At 35.3% G+C, this 22,773-nt stretch overlaps 1 protein-coding gene across 6 annotated transcripts in view; it reads left to right on the top strand.

Annotated features, from left to right (window-relative positions):
* The window catches only part of LOC143226753 (uncharacterized), a 36,825-nt gene that overhangs the window by 9,984 nt on the left and 4,068 nt on the right, over positions 1-22,773 (top strand). For 4 of the 6 annotated variants that reach the window (XM_076458121.1, XM_076458123.1, XM_076458124.1 and 1 more), the window contains one exon: positions 13,008-14,948. In XM_076458121.1, the coding sequence (XP_076314236.1) occupies positions 13,305-14,948 (1,644 nt within the window). In that variant the 5' untranslated portion in view covers positions 13,008-13,304. Of the gene's footprint in view, positions 1-9,810; positions 9,955-13,007; positions 14,949-22,166; positions 22,303-22,773 lie in introns of those variants that run through there. The other 2 variants (XM_076458127.1, XM_076458126.1) reach the window with 2 other exon arrangements.

Raw genomic sequence — 22,773 nt, 5'->3', positions numbered from 1 at the left:
CATGCCTCACTTTGTCAGTTGTCACACTGTACAAGTCAGATGTGTTTTTGGCTTAACTTCAGTTTCTTTCTAAACTGACTCAGCACAGTTTTTTTGTTATTGTATATGCTTTGATCTTTTCTTCCATCATATTGCTTCATGGATTTTAATTATCTCTTTCCCACTCATTATTGTGTTTTTTACATTTGCAATTTCTTGTGATTACCAACACTGCTGTTTTTGGGGACACTTAAAATTTTCTCACCCATGCCTCAAGATCAACATTCTCTGCACATGGGATGCATGTTTTGATTTATTGGGTGTTTACTTTTTCCATGACAGTCAAAACATCTTCAAGTTGTTCTGAATGTTTGAAACAAGGTTGATTTATCTATTTTTTTAGCTGCTCCAAACGTGCTATGCTACCATGTTGTGCAGTTTGGTGGAGGTTTGGGCAAACGTGCTATGCTATCATGTTGTGCAGTTTGGTGGAGGTTTGGGCAAACGTGCTATGCTACCATGTTGTGAAGTTTGGTGGAGGTTTGGGCAAACGTGCTATGCTACCATGTTGTGAAGTTTGGTGGAGGTTTGGGCAAACGTGCTATGCTACCATGTTGTGAAGTTTGGTGGAGGTTTGGGCAAACGTGCTATGCTATCATGTTGTGCAGTTTGGTGGAGGTTTGGGCTTCTCCTCTATTCTTTCTGTTACTTCCAGCACTCCCATTGGTTTAGTTAGAATTGTGTACAACAAAACTAGTTATGATGTCTCTGATAGGTGTAGGTTAGATATAGATACCCTTTGTTGGCTTTGTGTTTCTTTACAAATAAAAACATTAGATATTTCATATAATTAGTATCAAGAGTTTGGTAAGTTTGTTATTCATAAGTGCCTTGTTCTCTATATACTTTCCAATGATGTGTAAGTCAGGTATTAGTGTTTTGTTTTCTCAGGTAAACGGTTTGTACATTTGTTATTTGTAAGTTCTTTGTTAACTAAGTGTATTTTGATGCTTTGTAAGTTAAATATTCACAGGTATTTTGTCAACTAGATGTTTAGATGGTCTGCAAGTTACATTTCATTAATACTAGTCACATATAATTCATTATTAAGTCTATAAAATGTTTTTGTTTTGGTTAAATACGTGACTTGTAATCCTTCTCTTGGTAAGTGTCAGGCTTTTTTGCAGTGATACACCACTGACAGGTTAAGTTCATTTACCTACCATTTGTAGGGCTTAGCTTTGCTTGGCCTGCATTTCCTAAATTTTTGATACTATAAACTTGTTTTTCCTCACATATTCTACATTTTGATCCCTAGACAAACCATATCATTGATAGTTATTTGTAGCTAACAGTAAATTCATACTTATATTATTATATTGTCATTATACTAATTTTACATATATTTTAGCAATTTTAAGAGTACAACGGTGTGTTTTTGTATGATAATGTTAAAATTGTATTGCTAGTTCTTGTACATTGGTTTCCTCTCTCTCTCTCTGTTGAGTTCTATGCTCATGTTTCTCCCACTTCTTAGAATTTTTTAATACATGCTTTAACTTTTCAGGGCATGACTATTCTCATCAATCTTTCCCTGCTATCATGGCTAATTTGATGATGGGTCTTCTTGGGGGGCCCAGTATGGCTAGGTGTTAAGGCTCTTGACTCGTAATCCAAGGGTCTCGGGGTCGAATCCCTGTCACACCAAACATGCTCGCCCTTTCAGCTGTGGGGGCATTTATAATGTGACGGTCAATCCCACTATTCATTGGTAAAAGAGTAGCCCAAGAGTAGCAGTGGATAGTGAGGACTAGCTGCCTTCCCTCTAGTCTTACACTGCTAAATTAGGGAGGGCTAGCACAGATAGCCCTTGTGTAGCTTTGCACAAAATTCGAAACAAACCAACCAAAATCTTCTTGGGGAGAGTTGCTCTGCTTTTGGGGTTTTCTCCCCACATCTTCCCTTCAGGATTTTGGACTGGCTCAGTTTTTTGCATGATGCTGTTTGGAGAGCCTGTCTCACTTATTTCCATATTCAGATGGCCTCTGTGCTTCCTTTCATTTTTTTTCTGGCATCTCAACATTCTCTCCTTTTTTTCATGTTCTTCATGGAAGTTGACACCGAATATAGGTTGCTACACAGTGAGAGCAGATTTTGTAGCTACCAAATTTATCAGTTTTGTCAACTGTTGGAAGATCTTGTCTTCCATTCCATGTGTTCTATGGGTTTTAAAGAGTCTACCTTTTCTCTTCCTGTCACTACCTCCTCCATTATTGTTCACCATTTCATTTTATAGTTTTGGAAGATCTTTTATAGGGTGCTATGACACAGGTATATCCAATTCAGCCAGGTTTTTCATCTAAACTTCTAGTTGTCCCTTTTTAGTTGAGGTATTGAGGCTCATCATTGACTCCTACTGTCTTCTTTAATTTGTGGATACTCTTTATTTCATTAGGGGGCTGTTTCTGTTCCATAGTTGGGTTTTTAATTTATGTCTGTAGGTATCCAAATTTAATATAGTAGATGTATCCATTCTCATTTTCTTTTGGTCATACATGAAAAGGTGAGGGTGTTTTCCAGTTATGGGCTCTTCCATTTGGGTTTCTCTTGTCTTCTTTTCCTGTTTTAGTGTGTCCATCTACAAGTATGGGTCATATGATCATCTTTCTTAGGATGGATGGATTCTTTCTTCTCTTTGTTTGGCATATTCAGACTACTATAATTTGCTTCTAGAGGAAACAAACAGTGTTGGTTGGCTTTTCAGTAGGAAGAAGTTTCTTTTTTTCCTTACCCAAATTTTGGTTCACTTGGAACATTTTTTACTTCCAAACATCAGTTAAACACATTCTCTTCCAGTAAGTTTTTGGGATATGGAGCAGTTGGTCATCAAGTTCCTATCATCTTTTAGTTTTAAAGGAAATCAACTTTTTTGGTAACTCATATCTCCCCTCTGTAGCACTTGCATCTGCTGCCTTCTGTGGGTGTTCTTCACTTGAGATGGTTGATGATGGCTTCTGTGCTCAGATCCTTTGGATCACCTAATTGTATATTATTCTTTACTTTTAATCAGTATTGCCTGATGTTGAGACCAAGTCAATATTGTTGCAGGTGTTCTCTTCTATCTCCTTCTCAGGTCGTCTGACTTTCACAGATGATTCTCTTGTAGATTGAAGTGCATATCTTGATACTCAGGATGTTGCTGGTTCCACTTTCACCAGATAATGTTTGGCTTGCCTTTTTCTCAGTATTTTGATTCCTGTTTTGGATCTATTATTGCATCTACACAATGCTATACCCATGGAGTATTCCATCAGTTCTCCAGTTTTGCTCTTGTCTGGGCACTCAACATATGAACGTATTTGCCACCCATCTGGGTTACCACCAGCTATATTTTTGGTCTCTGGCTTTATATTTGAATGCTTTTTGTGTGGAATAGAGGAGTCTTCATATTTATGTCTTCCCTCTTTAAATCTGCACCCCTAACTTATCTCTTTTATCCAAACCTCTCCATGTTAATTTCTCTAGTTGGTTCCATCTAACCAGCTTATCCTTGGTTCCCTCTACTGCCTGACAGAATGACTCTGTCTGCACTCCCTTCTCTATCCTTTCCATTTCCTTTTTTTTTTTTTTTTTTCAGTTGAGTTCACATTGCCATCTGTCCTGTGTGGGCTCTGTTGTGCTATGTAACTTGTACAGTTTCTTTTTGTTGTTCATGTTCCCATTCCTTTACTTCTTGAAATCTTTCTGTGTCACATGATTCCTCCTTCTTCTGTCTTACAAGTTGGATTTGTTTGCTTATTAAGCTGGATTATTTTTTCTCTTCTTGGTATCTTCTTTATCATATTTCATCTCAAAAGATTTATCTTGTCACCATGTCTCTAGCAGCTCATTTTCAGTTGAAATGTGGCCAACTACCCACACCTTTATCACTCATTACATGTACTAGCTGGTTGTGGATATCATCTACCTACAGTAATGGTTCTACATGCACCAGCTTGTTTCTCATCTTGGTGTCTTTTTCTCTTCTGTCTTGTTACAAGGGCTTTGTTTTTCTTCAGTGACTACTTAGATCCTGCTCATTGGCAAGTGTTGCTTGGCCAATTTTGTCTTCCTCTAAACCTACATCAGATACCTTTATGGTTATATTGCAAACTGTTGAGATGGGGTGTTCTATAAAATCACAAGCAAGTTACCTAATGATACATATTTTTTCTATGTGTAATATTCTGTTTAATATTTGGAGGACTGTAAATCATGGACTATCATGAGTAAAGCAGAAGAGGATTGCTGCCTGTTCCTGCCACTCCTTTGAATAAATCATGAGCAGTCTGCTTTTCAAAACAGGATTTTGTGGTCACCTTTGTGTGACTGATTGTAGGACACATTTTGTTTGTTTCCACTGTTGATCATCTATTTTAAATCCTACCTGTAATTGCAGATGAATACAGTTTCTTCCCCTCTCTTGCAGTTGACTTGGACTCATTCTTTTCATGCTTGTAATACGGAGTACAGGATGAATCCCTGTTCTTACAGATGAGCTGGACTCATTCTTTTCCTGCTTGTAATACGAAGTACAGGATGAATCCCTGTTCTTACAGATGAGCTGGACTCATTCTTTTCCTGATTATAATACAGAGTATAGGATGAATCCCTGTTCTCACAGTTGAGCTGGACTCATTCTTTTCCTGCTTGTAATACAGAGTACAAGATGAATCCCTGTTCTTACAGTTGAAGCTAAGATGTGACCCTATAATTCTGGATTTAACTTGCTGTGCTTCCTGACTCCTACAGCTGATTTGAAAGTTTGTTCAGAGTTTCTCATTTGTATACATCTTCATTGTAATTCCAGTTGTTTGTAATATAACAGCTCTTTGGTAACTGTCAACTGTCTTTGTTAACCTGAAGACGACCTAACATGTTCTGTACTTAATTAAAGTGCTAATACCCATATCAGCCATCTTGAGAATACAATACAACACTCTGTTTATTTGCAGTTGGGATTGCTATGTAAGTTATTCATGTTCTGCAAGCCCAAGCCATTTTACAATGCATATACTCTGTTTGGTGGTTACGTGCTGTCTTCTACCTCATGATAATAAGGAGGGGATGTGAAACCTTGTCTGTATGGTTAGAGTTGGGGAGAAACCATGCACCCTTTACAAGTCTGGTCCTTGATTCCATCCATTTCATGACACCTCACTTTTCCAAGGGCAAAGAACATACCTGTTCCAGAGAAGGTGCAGTCCCCTTTGTGTGTGCTTTTGTCCAGTTACTGAACATACCTGTTTGGTTTCCTACAGTTGCTTTGTGTAGGGCACGTCTCTTACTTTTGTGTTACACTGGTCTATCTACCTACTTTGCATGGGATTCAAGCTGTTTGTGTGATTGGTTGCATGTATTGTACTGAAAGTTTTCTATCAGTTCCTGACAGTGGTATATGATTTTACACTCTTCTTCCCAACTTCTGGTATTTTTTTGTTTCTTGTTTGCCTAAACTTGAAAATGAGGTACACACAAAGTAGTACAGAGGGAGCTGCTGTGTTATGCTCCCATCAGTGAAGGGTTGTTGCATGCTAAATTAACATCATGAACTGTTAGGGTTTAAAGGCTAGTGTGTTGAGCAAGAAAAAAAAATTTTGTGCATGAGAGGACAATGAAAGATTGAGAAATGCTATTTGAATAATGGGAGGTAAATATCTTTGAGGAATCTACTTTTAGCATAAGAAAATGATATACAAGGAATATACTCAGATTTGCCCCTCAGTGCTAAAATTTGGATTTGATACCTGCAGTGGGAAGAGCACAGATCCCAGTGTTTAACTTTGTGCTTAACCCGAGCTATACAGACAAAATTTGATGTTCTAAAACCCCAGTCTGAACACACTTTTATGAACTGAGTGAATGTATAAATATTTATTGCTGTTACATACCCTTCCCAGAAATTATCAGTGTTTATTTACACCATGTTACCTGTAAAATACCAAACATTGTCAAAATGTAGTTCTGATATGTACTATTCCAATGGAACTTTATGTTGGCTGTGGGTGTCAGATGAGTGCAATGATTTGCTGATTTAAAGTAATTTTAATTGTTAATATAACATATTCAACTTTCTATGTATTTTGCTTTCAACTTAGGCAGTGAACAATTATGTTCAATACACAGTTGACAATTAAACCTCTTTAAAATTAAATTTTATGGGCCACTGTTCATGTGTCTTTTATATATATATACATATTGAAATATATCATCTAAGTTGTACATTGTGAAAAGTTAGTCACATCATAAATGTATACTGTCTAAATATTGTATGTTGTATATAATTAACCACATCATAAAACTATATAAATATTGTACATACAAAATATCAACCATATTATAAACCTGTACTGTATAAATATTCTAAATGAAATAAACTAAGGACATCCAAAGACATTTAGTATTATTAAGTTTATTCCTAAAATAGGGTACTTATATTATCATTTATCCTAAATGCTATTGTAAGACAAAGAATTCACCAGCTAGAGTTACAGGTTCTTGAAGAAAGTAGTGTAACCACAATCAGTTGTCATGATAAGCCATGTGAGAAAACAAAACGTGATATATTATCACTTTTTTTTTTAAATGTACTTTCCTCCTCTCACACTGTATATTTTTCCCAGTAAAAGTTTCTCTTCTCTGCCCATTTAAACAACTAAGATTTTTATTAATCTTTCCTTGCCTGCTCCATCCTTTATACCCAACTGTATTGCCCATAACAAGTTAAGTCTTTATTATTCTCTCCTGATATGTCAGTGTCTCCTTTATCTCAGATCTGTACATCTTCTCCTTGTTACTTTACTTTTCTCAGTTGTTGAAAATTAAAATGACAGTTTTATGTGCTTGCTGCAGGTTTCTTCACAGTGCTAAATAGATTTAGTTATACCAATACTTTAGGTCTTGATAACGAGAAACCCACTTGAAATAAAAATGCATCTCGGAACGGCTGGTATGGGTATTAACACTTTTACTGTTAAAGCAGAGAACAACATTTTGACCTTCCTAGGTCATCTTCAGGTTAAGAAGGAGAGGGTTTGACTGTGACCGTTGAAGAACACATGTCTTAGGGACAAGAGTATAAACAGATACGTGATTGTAGGGGGCGTTACAAGTAAAAGTGTTAACACACATACCAGCTGTTCTAAGGTACAATGCTTTAGATTTTTTTTTTTTTTTAAAGATCTGTCATATTGTGTCATGAGTTTGTTCTCTATTTTCTGTATTTTACAGCAAAATTCTTTCCAAGATGTTTTTGGATATGTACTCACTAGTTCACATTTCTAACATTAGTAATGTCATTCTTTTTGTGTTTATTTCTATTATTTTTCAGCAATGCTCTTGTAATTTTCGTTTTGGATCACACTCAGTGGTGGGTGTTACCTGGTCAGGTATTCTTTCCAAATCTGCACTAGCCACCAATCAACTGATAAGACATTTCATGATAGTAATGGGCTCTGTTGATATGGGGTGTTCCATAAGACCGCCTTATGTGCTTTCTAAGTGTTAAACATTTACATACACTGCTAGACCACCACTCATGGACTATCGTGAGTAAAACTTAAGAAGATTTTGCCCATTCCTGCTGACCTCTAGATTAAATAGACTGGGGTTGGTTCACTTTTCAAAATAGAGAATGTGTTTCATTTATTGCACTGTGTCAAGAACATCATTACTTACCATTCTCAAGAACATCATTACTTACCATTCTCAAGAACATCATTACTTACCATTCTCAAGAACATCATTACTTACCATTCTCAAGAACATCATTACTTACCATTCTCAAGAACATCATTACTTACCATTCTCAGTTTTCAGGTCCGTTCCTCTTGAGTCATGCTTGAACTTGTTATTCCACTCAAGGAGAAGAGGATGAATGTGAGTGCCCTCTTTAACAATAATCCTGGATGTGTGATTGAAATAGAACCAACCTGTGTGGGAACATCCTTGTAGTTATGGTTCAGCTATGACTCTTCCCTGTTCAGTCAAGTGGAGCATGGCCCTTCTTTTTGATAATTTTCTTCATTTCAGTGATCACAGGAGAGAGTCCTCATAGTTATCAATTCTTGTGCCACTGATTGGAATTCGTTTGTTCCCCATCCTCATCATAATTCTGAGGGCAGAAAGTTTTGCCTTGTCTCTCAGGTTGGGGAGTTAGGATTTCTGTTCATTATCTTAGGCTGGGTAATCTCTGTTTCTTCATGATGAGTAAGACCTGAAAGGTTACATACTTCCCAATTTAGTTTGTTGCATTTTGTTCTTTTTCAACTTGGGGCAACTGTTTGTCTAATTTTGTAATGTTTGTCTTCTCTTGTAATTCTGGTGGCTCAATATGCAGAGATGCCAACCATTATGATTTGAGCGTGATCATTACGATTTTGGTGTATATATTATGACTATACGCTCAAACAGACAAATATTACAACTTGTTGCAACTCCCAAATTATTATATATTATATAGGCCTATACAATAAAGTGATAAATTGATCCCCCAGGACTTGAAAGGGGTGAAAAGAAAATTTCTAGTGAGATACAAATAAATTTTGATAATAAATAAAAGACATAGTCCAAATGGCTACTTGCAATAATCATGTTTGTGCTTGAAATAATAAAAAATATTTGTATCTCCAACATCTACCAATAGTTTGAGTGTGGAGCTTCTCCATACTGGGTATGTGGGGGAATACATAGTTATGTCATCAGTGCTTGTCAGCCAATCAGCACTCGCGTAATTGGGTAATTCTCGTTTTCTAAGTGGCATAGAAACACCATCATTCACCAGATTGTCTTGTTTCTGGCAAATCTAAAAGGACTAAAACTGTGAATCAAAAATATAGGAAAGAGTATAGTGCAAAATATCAGGTCATTGCATCAAAAGTCAGTGACAGTCATGCGTTTTGTACAGTTTGTCACATCGATTTTTCTGTGGCGCATAGCGGGATAAATGATTATTCCAGACATATAAAAATCGGCATCTCACCAACAAAAGCCGAGGTTAAGACAAAAACGATGCAGATAACGACACTTATGAGTAAGAATTCAGAATATGAAAAAGAATTTCAAAATAATTTTTTAAAATTTATTTATTAAATACACAAAAGACAGTCATAAATGAGCAATCTATAGCAGTAATAAATAATAATAATTAAAATAATAATATAATAATAAACAGCTTAGAGACATTGGTCAGGCATAGTAGCCACAAATGATAAAGGGCTCTGTCTACAATCATTACGCTCAATCATTTGAAATAGTTGGCATCTCTGAATATGCAACATCCTATTACTTTCATGTTGGGTTCCAGTCATACCACATTACAAAACAAGACAAAATAAAATATGGTCCTCGTTCTCTACTCACTGCACCTTGCATGTAGCTTTTTATTCCCAGCCCTATAATTCCAGTGAAGAGATTTGGGAACTTGTCTGTCCAGCTCCTCAATTCATGTTTTCACATTTTTTATGGTTTTGTCTCTGTGGCCAGTCAACCTATACCACCCAGGAATTAGATTTCATGTTGTCCAGATGAAGAGCATACCTGCTCCAAAGGTAATGCAGATTCCACTAGAATGCTGTTACTGTATCTCATTTTCTTTCTAGTTGCTTTCTGTGTAGATCTTGCCTTCAGCAGCTCCTGCACATTATCAATGTGGGATTCTGGTTACAGTGTGAGAAAGTAAGCATGCTTTGGAAGTTGATATTTTCCTATACTGATAATATTTATCTTTTCTCAAATTTTTCCACCTTTCCTCCAGACAAAACGACTGCCATTTGGGTCAACTAATTTAAATCATCTCAAAAAAAGTGGATAGGAAGTAATAATGGGGAGTTTATATGTGGACCTGGGATAAGGGAAGAATTGATGTAGGTGGAGAAAATCACAAGATTTAACTTGCTATGGGCAGTGAAGTACAGTATAAAAATTGAAGAATGTAAGGTAAGATTCATACCAATGCTTAGATGGGCAGATAAGATAAACTTTCATTGGGATAAAGCTATAGTGTGAGGTTGTGTAAATATTGGAAAGATGTTTTCAGGATAGGAAAATAGTAATTATCAATAGTAATGTGGAATACAGCAGTGAAGTTTGAATTTTTAATGATTAAATATTTGTGGAGGGAAAAATAATAATTTTACAAAAGGTAAAATCTGTAGTGACTGCCAGTTATGTATTGTAAAAACATTAATGTTGTTTATCTTAAAATAGTATTATTATAACATGTTTAGTTGTTGAATAAGTTCTTTTGAATTATTTAGTAAAAATATGGTCAAATCTAGTTCACATAGTGATAGCAGATTACTCTATTTCTTTCTTAAATTTGACTCTAAGTCACTTTTACGCAGTTGTAAGCCTAAGTTCATAAGTAATACTTTAACTTTCTTTGCTGAACAGCTTGTTATCTTAAACAGTTTGCAAACACTGAATATATATGATGACTTATTAACTTCTAGTCAGATGAATACTTTACTGTATTCAAAATCACTGAATGAACTGAATCTGACTCAGTAATACTGTGCTGATTCTTTTATTTATGATGTGTTCTTGCTTCTCAATGTTTTACAAAATTTCTTGATCATTAACATTTACAAATATTCTGCAGATTCTAGGGTTACTTCCATAAACTTTCTAAATCTATTTCTATAATCAAATTACTAGCTTCCTCTAACAAACAACTAAATTGAAACATTTCAAATTTAACATACAATTGTATCATTAATACAAAGATTGGTTACTCAACAAAATGTGGTAATTAAATAGTTAGAAAAATATGTGCAATGTTTATGGATTAGTACACAAAATGTTGCATTGTTACATTGAGACTTTGTGTAACATGTCACAAAAAATATACTGGAAAAGGTTTTTCATTGTGACGTTCTGACCTCAGTTTTTGCATTAATATTCAAATCTCTAAGTGTGATTTAATCTGAGTGAAAGGTTTCTGGACCATAGAAAGATTTAGTTTGGGGTGCCCCTCTTCCTCATGGCCTGGTGATCGATTCTTCAACTACACTTGTCAAATGTAAGGTTAAATTTTCCATGCTTGAAACTTTCAAGTAGATGTGTTATGGCATTACACTTACCAGTAAGCAAAGAATTTCAGAATATTGTGTTGATACTGCTAAAATGAAATGTGCCAGAAAGTATATTATTTTGACAAGAAATCCATTTGAATTAAAAGTGTATTCTAAAGATGGCTAGTGTGAGTATTACAACTTTATTTTAATTAAAGTTTTGATACCCATACCAGCTGTCTATATAATACATTTTCACTGTGACTGTCAGTTTTTCTAGACTGTATAGTGTAGTTTACAACATTGACTAAAATAGTCTTTGCAGTTAACTTTAAAGACTGGAGCCTGAGATCTGACCCAACTATAATACTTTGTTTTAGTAATGTGTGTGATTGTTATAAAATAGAGATAATGCTGTTTGTCTGTAGGTTTTTGAGACATTGTTATGGAGAGTTAGACAACATTTGAAGTAATTATCCAGGCTTAAAAAATGATCTGTTATTCTGTAAAACTAAATTCCTATATAAAATACACCAGTTTCACTATTCTATGAGGAAAAAAAAATCATTTCTAAGTAGCCAGAATGGTAGTTGAAATTGCTTAAATTTATTTACTGACTGAGATTTTGCCTTTAGACATAAAAGATTACATCAAATACATCAATGAATTTGGGTTACCAAGTACTGGAAAAAGACTAAGCTGGCTTGTATTTATTATACTTAATTTTCGTTGATACATTCATGGAAGCATGTTTATTATTTATTTCATTTATTTATTTTACAGTATTTTCAGCTTTGTTTATTTTTATAATATTCACGTAGAATAACATACACCACCTTTCATGGGCTGCTGTTTTCCTGTTGGTAGAAACTGACAAACAATTTGACTTTTAAGCCTAATCATTTTATTTTTTCTAGAGAAACTTATATGTTCGAAAACACTTCAAATGGATAAATGGGCAAATCACATGAATGTAATAATTATAAAAACAAGGCTTCAGATCATTTGCACTTGTCAGTTTAGTTCCAAATTAAATATCTAATATATAATTTTCACTATAGTGCTAAATTGCAGATCTGTCATTATTCTGTCAGTATAATGCCAAATTATAGTCATGACACCATTTTCTCTTCTTAATATAGTACTAAATTACAGGCTTAACATCATTTTCTCTTGTTGATATAGTGCCAAGTCATAGACCTAATGTCATTTACATTTCTCGGTATATTACCAGATTGTTAGCTTAATATTATATGCACTTGTCTAGGAATAGATTTCAATCATTTTTGAACTCATTCTGTTTTCACTGTTTTTAAATAATGTAAATTTTTCACTTAAAATAAATAAAATGCCAATTGTGGTTACACTTTGAACAAACAAAGGCAAAATGGGTAGCAACTGCTTGTACCAGAGTGTGATATTTGGTATTAGTCCTCCGAGACCTTTTACCCTTACTACTAGAGGGTCCATGTGTCTTAATGTTTCCATGCACATATCTCACAAACTAATAGACTGATTTACAGGAAGTCAGTATGGGGAAGTCCTCCCCAAATTTGTTTTGGTTACAAATCTGGTTTGTGAATCACTTTAAAGCATTTTAGGTAATGAGAAGATTGGGCACTTTTGCAGTTTGGGGTTAATAACCATGTAAAGTGTGATAAGATTTTTGCTAAATTTCATTGGCACTTTAAGGTTGAGATTTCCCCCCCCATCACACTACAAAAAATGATGTGGGTCACTGGTCTTTCTGGATCTGAGAAGAATTCTCTGTGTTTTTGAAGGTGAAACTTGATGTTATCCAACATAAATACATGCAATCTCAAAAAGAACCAAAAGGTATGTTGTGTTGAGCAATGATATATAAATCTCTCTGATTGCTGTTACTCTAGAAGTGTCACTCTGAAGTAGACAGCTGCTGTCCATTTTATTTTTATTTTTCATAAATATTCTGGTTATTGAGCCTTCTATCTCTTCTAGCTAAGCCTTCTAGGAAACGTAAAAAGAAAACAGCTCCAAAAAGTCAAAAGGATTTACTCTCTGAAGTAAACTCAGCAACACCCACAAATAAAAAACACTATCTTGAGGTGAAACCTGAAAGTCCTAGTTCACCATCTGATGACAGTGTAAATCCAGTTTCATCTTTGATTGATAAATCTTCCAGTCAGGAAAAACTTCAGAAAGCCAGTGATGTCCCTAAGATGGTATTGTTGTCTGCCAGTCAGGTGCAGGAGGATTTTCTTTCCCTGAAACATAGTGCACATCTTAAGGATAAAAATGAGCATTTCAGCCTTGAATCAAAAAAGCACTAATTTTAAACAGAAAGATTCACCAAAGAAACAGGAAGAGAAGTCTGAAGAATATAAATATAATAATGTATCCAAAGATTCCTCTACAGGGTCTTTTCATTCCATTGAAAACACTGACAAATTGATGCCATTTCCCTCAGATGTTCTGTTACTTGAAGGTGGAACCTCTGAAATTCCTTGTAAACGTTTGAAAGTTGAGTCTTTCACTGAAGGTGAAAAATCTGAAATTCCTTGTGAAAGTTTAAAAGTTGAGTCTTCCATTGAAGGTGAAATCTCTGAAATTTCTTGTAAAAATTTAAAAGTTGAGTCTCTCTCTGAAGATGAAATCTCTGAAGTTCCTTGTAAAAATTTTAATGTTGAAACTCTCACAGAAGAAGAACCCTCAGAAATTCCATGTAAAATTTTAAAGGTTGAGACTCTCACTGACCCAACAGCTGTTGAGCTTTGGTGTGATCCACCTGAAGTTAGAGAGGGTACAGCTGGAACATCAACCTTTACAGATACAATACATCATCATTCTGAAAATCAAAACTTTGAAATGGGAGTGGCACATGATGATTCTGTAGTTACCAATGGCTTATACATAAAATCGTCAACCCAGAAATGGACTAAGGTAGTTTCCTGTGATGAAACAACCCAACCTCATCTGCCATCTGAACGGCTAAAATCAGTTGCGTTTACAGAGAATCCATTAGAGGGTTTGGGTGCAGAAGTTGTGTTGGTAACTAACAGTGCACCCAAAAATACAAATATAGGTAAAACTGATCAGTTACAAACAAAGACTGCTACTTGTGTCAACTTACATGGAGAAGGAATACCCTCTCTTATGTCATCTTTTCCTTCAAAAACTGTAACATTGGACAAACTCCATGCAATGGAAGAGAGTGATGATACTGGTGAAATGGGTGAAAGAAGTTCACATGTGGAAGTGAAAAAGGAAACTAAAACAAGACATCAGGCAGAAAGAATTTATAATAAAGATTGGCAAGGCTTTTCACTCATTAATGATCACAGTTACACCAAAACTTCAGGAGGAACACTTTTACCAACTCTAGACTCCAGCACTAGTGTAGGTTCAAAAGGCTCAACAAGTACTGAGGCTTCTCCTTTTATGAAAGTTGTCACTCAAGATGGAAAAGTTATTGTTGTGTTTAAACATGATTCTTCTGTGAAACAGACTGACCTAACCTCATTAATGCCATTGATAGGGAAAGAACAAATTATGTCATCTGAACAGCCTGTAATCACAAATGTAAATGTTGTAAAAGCTGAACATGATCACTGGAAGCAACCTGCCACACGTAAACCACTATGTACTGAAGACACGTCAGCCCCTCATTTGACTCCTCAGGTTCCTGTTTCCCAGATGAACACTTCATCTGATACTGAAAAGGATGAAGAAAAAAGCAAAGATATGAAAGCCAAAGACTTTTTGATCTTAAATAAAGAAATATATGTTAACTTTAGAAACTCTTTAATGAAAGTGGAAGCAAACACTGGAGAACTAGACACAGAAGAAGTCACAACTACACCAGACATTGATGCTTTTCTCGATTTGTGGAAGAATTCTCCAGAGCCAAGACCTCAACGGACGAAGAAAAGGAAGTTTAAGGTGAAAATTACTGCTTTCTTATTTCTTTTCTTTTTAACTCACTCTGTTTGTAAATCAAATAATAGCTGTGTACACATCCGATGGTATTTTATGTAATTTATATATGTTTTCATCAGTATTGGTGGCTGATCCTAATGGCTATATGTGTAAGTCCTAGTTCATTACATTTAGATGCATTTTTTTCTTTTATTTGTACAGTTTTTCTCTTCTTTTGGTTTCATAGTTGATGTGATAGAGAGTTTTCTCTATGTCTGAACTTCCACTTTGCAGATATAATGAAACAGAAGAGTTTTTTTCTATTAATCTACAGAAAATTGAAAAATATTTCTGGAAATTATAAACTTTACTTTGATACACATTAAAGTAATTGTTTTACCAAATTATAAGTCAATTAGGTTTGAACTGATCATTAATGTAGAAGATCATTTCTGATGTACATGTTAACAATTTGGTTTTGATAGTTAGTCTGAATATAAGCACATGGACTGTGTTATTATAACTACTATAAAAGTTTTGATTTTAAAATGAGTTTTTGTTATTGACTTCATGAAGTAGTAGGGTATGACCACAGTTTATTTATGCCCCCCAATTTTTTAAAAATATATTTATGGCATTCAGTCATATCTGTGTTTTTTTTATCAATATTGTTTAACTGAAACACGAGTTTAAGTTATGTTACTTCTGCATTTTGGCAGACATTTTATAATGCACACAAAAATTGTTTATTAATAGTAAATGGAAATTTCAGAAACACTACTTACCTCTCTGCATCGCTAAGAGCTTTTACCTTGTTTGCAACTGCTGATATTTCCTGCACGTGCAACAAGCCTCCAACAGACTCCCACTTCTACACATGTGCTATGCCAGTTTATGATGTTATTATTATAGTGCTGTATCCCTCAAACATTTGGAAGGGGACAAAACCTCCATGTGTGGTGATCCTTTTAATCACTGGCACATGATCATAGAATCATTTCTTCTTTAGCACTGCTTGTGTTCAGATGTGTTTTTTTTTAGTTTCTAGTTATCTTAAGCTGTTGCCTTTCTCTGTTTATGCTTTGTAGCTTTTGTGTTTGCTCTATTTTTACTTGATCCACCTGATTGCAACTTTGTTTTCTCTAACCATAAATGGTTATACCATATCTTTCTTGGCCTTCACATTTTTATGACTTCTCTGTTGTGGCTCCAGGTTATTGACCTTTTATATTCCTTGATCCCCAAACTCTATTTTTTTTCTGCTTTGTGTGCTCTTCCTCCTGTCTCTTTCTTTCCAGTTTTCTATTTGTTTTTTGTATATCTTTATTCTACTCCTTTGCCCTATCTCTAGTCTCCACTTCTCCACTGAGAATCTTCATTACAACCCTAGTATTTTAATAAAGATACCTATTAGCATTTCTTTGTTACTTTAGCTTCCATTTTTTTCCTATTCTCTCTCTATTTTGACTTGATTTCTTTGTCATAGGGATCTCCTCATTCAGGTGTTTGCATCCAGTCTTTTAATGTCATGGATCTCTGGGCTTCCACTAGAAAAATAACTCTCTCAGCCACAGTAGCTAAACAAAGTAATTTTCTCTTAGCCACAGTGACAGTTGTTTAGCCACAATTTTAGGTTGCCAAAAACTGTGTGGTGCATGACTTTTAATATGCATCAGTTCCATCCAGTAAAAAATAGTTGTAATTATGTGAAAATCTATGAGACGTTAAGTTTTGTACTATTTTTTATTCCCCAGCAATCTTCCCTGCCAAAAAAAACAAAACAAACAAAATAACAAAATAAACATGATAAAGAGGAAAATAAAGAGATACATTTCTCAAAATAACACAGAAACAAAAGAAAAATGACTTAAAACTAGGATACAGTAGCATGACTAGTAAGTAGATAAATCCAATGGCAGCTCTTCAGCCAAATCATTCTCAACAGAAGATGTGGTAGAAGTTGATATCTGAGGTTCCGAAACACATTTCTTCAATGGTACCCACATCTGTCTTTGTGAGTGACCCAGTATCTGAATGCAGAGTCGAAGTTAAAATGATCTAAAGGTTTGGACTCCATGCATAAGTTCAGTAACATTTCTGTCTTGGCCACAGACAGACTGCTCTTGACATCTGTTTTGATGCTGTTGTACCTGCTAATTCCCCACTCACAGTCAACAGATGTAACTGGAATTGTTAATCCAATTGCTGCAAGCTGAGACAGATTTGGAAAAGTTTGATGGGTCTGGTGGATGTATTCTCTGTAGAAGCTCTTCATGTTTCTGTTTTTGTGAGCATCCTGTTCCATTATGTTCCTTAGTAGCAGCCATTCAGTCAGTGCCTCATCCTCATTGACAAAAGGAGAGAAGTGCTGGATGAGTTTCTTCAGATCATCCTCATCAGATACTGCTCTGCTGTGACATGGGCTAAATATTGAAAAAAATGACATGATGTCAGTGTCTGGGAATGCTTCTTGTAGTCTTGTGACCACCTCTTCAACAAATGACTCAGCAGCTGATCTGTACTTTTCACATTGTTTATCAATATCTTTGTCATGGCCTCTGTAAGAAGTGTAACCACTGGCATCAGGAGCTTGTGGGAGTTCCTTCAGTGTAGTCTGTGTGTTAGGACCAGGGATGTGTACCAGTGACTGAATTGACCCATCAATAATTGCTTCAACCTGATCATAAGATAAATCAGCTCTCTGTAGAGATCTTGACAAAAGTCCAAGAATGCCAACAGTGTCATGTGTCATCATGACAAAGCTGTAACATGACATTTGCTGGACTAGACCATGTAGCAAGGCTTGGCCTGGAGTACCACGTTCCATTGCTACGACCTGCAGGCAGCTTATCACAGATGCAATACAGTTGACTAGTGCTTGGATGGAATCATTAAAAGAGAGCCATCATGTGAAGAACACTTGCTTGATTTTGTTGCTTTACTCTCCATGCAATGCTTTGCTCTCTTCCAGAACCCGACACAACTTGGGAGAATATTTCAGGCTTTTTGTAAACTGGTTTAAAACTAAAATGTACTTCACAAGGTATGGCACCTAGTTTGCTGCCTTTTCAGCTGCCAACTGTAATCTGTGTGCCAAACAATGACTTGTTATTATCCAGGAGTATTCCTCCTTAAAGTTTGTAGCAACACCTGTTTTTTATTCCCACCATGACATTTGCACCATCAGTTGCAAGTCCAACCAAGTCAACACCAAACAATCCTCGATCTGCCATGACTGAGCACATTGTGTTGTAGATAGAATCAGCCCCAGTGTTGGTCAGCTCACACACAGCAAGGAATCGACTTGTAACCTCACCTAATGATGAAAGATACCTGATATAAATTATCAGTATAGAGGTGTTTCCTGCATCAGTTGCTTCATCTGCTTCAAGAGCAAAAAATGAGAAAGGCAATGCCCAAAAGTCTGCCTGCATTTCATCCTGAACTACATGATTTAGGGCACTGTAAATATCATCCAGAGACTGGCTGTGGGTGTATATGAAGCTCTCTGTTCCACTTTGTGACTGAGTCTGTAGTTTCTTTAGAGAGGTCACTCTCTGTTAAAAAATATATAAGAACTTGTGTTTTGAAATAAGACCACCAATTAAAGTAATAAACAAAGATATTTTAAAGAGTTGGCTAGCTACTTAATTGTTGATAGATATTTTCAAAATGTTTCACTTTTAGAAAATTGTCAAGTTGCCTTTTGTTTTAAGAAAATACTGTAGAAAACAAAGTATCTTATTAATATTAGAATGAAGAATATTCTTACATTGAATACTTGTAATGAAAGGAGGGAATGAAACTTCACGATGGCTTCCTTTGTTTGTACAAGTAATGTGGTCATCTATGCCTGAATGCCACCTTTACACCCCACATACACATTCACAGCAGCAGTTGACATGTCCTTCTTCAAAACTTGTGTTGCTACTGTACTGTGATGATCTTCTGACCGTGCATGCTTTACCAAGTCATCTTTTCTAGGCTTAGTAGCAGTTTTCCCAGTGGTAGCATAAATATTTGTCTTCTTGTTGTCCCTGCATAATTTGCAATGAAATGTATTTTGTTGGGAAACACGTTCCAGCCAAGGAAACTGTGAAAACCAAGTTTCTTTAACAACTCTGTGAAAATCATGGCTATATTTTTTTTTCACACAGACAGTCTGATCACTGCTGCAAGCTTCAGTTTCTTCAGAGCTGTCTTTTTTTCTGGAAGTGGATTTCCCACCATCAGTTGATGTTGTTACTTCAACCTTCTTTTAAAAAAACTTTATGTATCTAATTGTTTAGACATCTTTTTATCTGATCTAGGAGTTGTCATGATCTCAATTCAAACACATGTCAAACGAAACTTGGGATTTCCACTTTGATACAGACCATATGTTGGTTTGACGAAAGTCAGGTTTTCTCTGATTACTGTTTGTGTACCACGGACAGAATCAAACATGTAGCATAAGAAATGAAAATAAAAGAAATCATTACCACAGCTGAATAATATATTTTTTTTTAAATTTAATTTGGTAGTTGTCATATCCCTGAAATAGTAAAAATACATATATAAAGAAAATATAGATTACAGTCAGTGGTAGTTTTTAAAGACATTTCTTATTTCTTCAACTCACTGGGGGGTGCCTCTGGCCATTTGTTATCATTAATGGTGTGGATGGCAATAAAACCAAGAAAGCTGTTAAGACCGAAACTTGAGCAGAATAAATAAAGGAAAACCATCCAAGACCGAAAAATTATTATCTTTTGCCACTATGGCAAAACCAACACCAGATTTTTTAGCCACAGGTTGTTTTTTTGCCAATGGCAATGTGGCTAATGGCTAGCAGAAGCCTAGGATTTTCATTTCACTCATTTGCTTCTTTCCCTGATATTTAGGAATGTTCCTCACACATTGGAACCATGGACTTTGGCTGCTTGTCTGCAACCTTCTGTTGTTTCTTTGATTTTTCTGCTTTACTTGTTGATTGGTGCCTTTATCTGCCACCTATCCTCAGGTTACCTTTCTCCTGTTGCTTGATTTTTGTTTCTTTTTTACCATTCCTCCTCTCATATAGTTAGCAGTTGGTAGTGACTCTTCTTTGGAACTAATTCTAGGCTTTGATCCCACCAGTACCCATTCCTCCCACTCTCCTGTGTTTTCTCTGCTTCCCTAACTCTGGGTTTCTACAATTCCTTCTCATGGTATCTCTCTCTCTCTTCTCATTTGTATTCTGTCTCTTCCTTTTCATCATCCTCTTTCCTGTTCTCTTCCCACCAATTTTCTGCACTTTTGTCATCTTCAGAACACGACTTCCTCTTTTTTTGTTAACAGGGACTTTTGTCCACCCCAATCAGGCTTTGATTCCCATCTTTTCTTTTCAGCCTCATGAAGTAAAGAATTTGTTGCTCTGTCTTTGACTTGTTATCTCTGGATCATTTTCTTGTTCTTCCTTGATTTCTGATGATCATCTGTACTAATCTTTGTTACATACTCTCTCCTAGACTGGATGTAACTAAAGTGGGTGTTCAATTGCTTGTTTTTACATTCCCATTTCTGTGTATTGCATCATTCCTCTGATTTGTCCTCAATGATCACATCTCTCAGTTCCGTGTCTTCTGTTTGGCCTAGCTATTGCCCTCATGTTTTCAACTGGATAATGCAATCTTCTGCCCAGTGCATCTTCTGTACTTTCATTTTTATTATTATATGATTTTACTAGTTCCAATAGTAGTTAACAATTGCTACCCACCACTCTGCGCAGACTGTTCAACGTTTCCAAGTTTGTTTCCTTAACTACCAAACATGTTGGGCTTGACTCCCTCTTGTGTATTCGTGTCATAGAAATTTTGGTATCTTAGGCACTTTTCTCTCAAATTTGCATCAGATTCTTAACTCCTCTCCATTCTGCAAGTAAGTCTCCCCTAGAATGGATTCTGGGGAATCACTATAATATATCTTTCATTATTTTGTTCCACCTTTATGTTCCTACTTTCCTTCTCTTATGGTGACTTAATTGCTTCAGTAAATTTTTAAGAATACAGGAGCTAGTGATAAATATGTGGAGGTTGGAAGCAGTAATTATAGGACTAGTGATTGTAGATATAGTTATAAAGAACAGATTTCAGCCATTGGCTTATGTAAACAATATAATTGAGGAGGGAAGGATAACAAAAGAAACAGATATGGATTGGAATGAAAAATATAAGGAAGTTATTGTTAAAAAAATTTTTGGTGTGTCACATGGATTGAATAGTGTGTGGGGTAAGTAGCAAAAAATGAATTAAAATAGGCCATTCAGGGGTAAGTGTGGAGGATATAACTGACAGAGCAAGTGATATAGTGAAGAGTGCTAATAGTGATAGTCTTTGTAGTGTACCTGAAGGGGTAAAGATGTAGAGAAGAGTAGGTCAGAGGTGCTAATTGTTTAGTACAAGGTATTCAAAGAAAAGGGTCATGATAACTTATTTCTGCCAGGTGTACTGCCAAGAGTTAACACTGGGAGTGAAACTATAAGTAGGTCACTGGGGTTAAATACTTGCAGTTGGATTTATGGCATAAGGGATCATTTCAATGGGAAAAGGCAGCTTTTAGGAGTGGATGGTTTACATTAAATATGGTAGAGGTTGGCTTGTTTGTAAATGCTATTGACTCAAATATAAGGGCAGCTTTAAATTAGGATTTAGACAGTGTAGAGGGTCAAAATAATGCTGAAAAAGTAGGATCCTGAAAGAGATATAGTGTGGGAACAAGGTAAAAAGATGATTTTAATTGTAGGCTAAATAGTTATTTTTGTAATGTTAGAAGTATAAGAAATAAAATGGGTGAACTTCAAGCACTGGTTGGTAGATAGGGTTTTTATACAATAGGAACAACTGAAACCTGGTTAAATGTAGACAGTTTTGACAACAGAAAAGTTTTTGACATGTGAGGTTACAACTTGTTTAACAAGGATAGAATACTGAAACATTGGTAAGTGGCTTTGTATGTAAAATGTTAGTTTCAGCCAGTTCACGTTCAGGATATCATTGCTGTTGTAAAAGACACAAATATAGAGGATGTTTTTAGTCTTCTGTCTTTCATCTTCAGATCCAACCTATGAGGTGAGATAAAGAATTCAACTGTTAATGAGGTTATAATTATGAAAAATTTTAATTTTTCAGGCATATAGATTAGAAAATGTTAGAGGGAAACAGGTTTTTAGAAACTGTTCAGGATGGTATTTTTCAACAATTACAATTTATTGTTAATTTTTAGTAAGGAAATGGTTGATATAGAAGAGATGCCAGCACATCTGGGAGCAAATGATCATTGTTCACTTATATTTGATGTTTTGCTGCATATGGAGATATGGAATAATGAGATTTTGGTTCCAAATTTCAAAAAAGCAAAGTTTGAAAAGGTGAGACAAAATTTGTGTGCCATGAATTTTGCAACTTAATTATTTGTAAATACTGATGAAATGTGTAAAAATTATCAAATAAAATGTTAGATATTCAAGGCAGGTATGACACGGCTGCAACTTGGAAAACCATGTTGACTCACAAAAGATATAAAGGATAAAATTAAAGAAAAGCATTATGAATATAAGAAGATTAAATTGACAGCAGTGATTGAAGATTTGGAGGACTATAAGTGACCAAGAGAGTTGGTCAAACAGGAAATTATGTAAAGAAGAAACTGTATGAAAAAACACTAGGTGAAAATGTAAATTGTAATACGAAGAATTTCTTCAAATACATTAAGAGTAAACAGAACGTTAGGGTCAGAGTAGGGTCTTTGTCAGATGACACCAGAAGGCTAGTATCTGATGATTATTGGATAGCTGTCAGTATATTCTGTTTTTTCTTCTGTTGTTATTAAT

Source organism: Tachypleus tridentatus, chromosome 9 (assembly GCF_004210375.1).
Source record: "Tachypleus tridentatus isolate NWPU-2018 chromosome 9, ASM421037v1, whole genome shotgun sequence".
NCBI lineage: Eukaryota > Metazoa > Arthropoda > Merostomata > Xiphosura > Limulidae > Tachypleus > Tachypleus tridentatus.
Note: the sequence above shows the minus strand (reverse complement) of the source record. Positions and strands in the feature narration are given on the sequence as shown.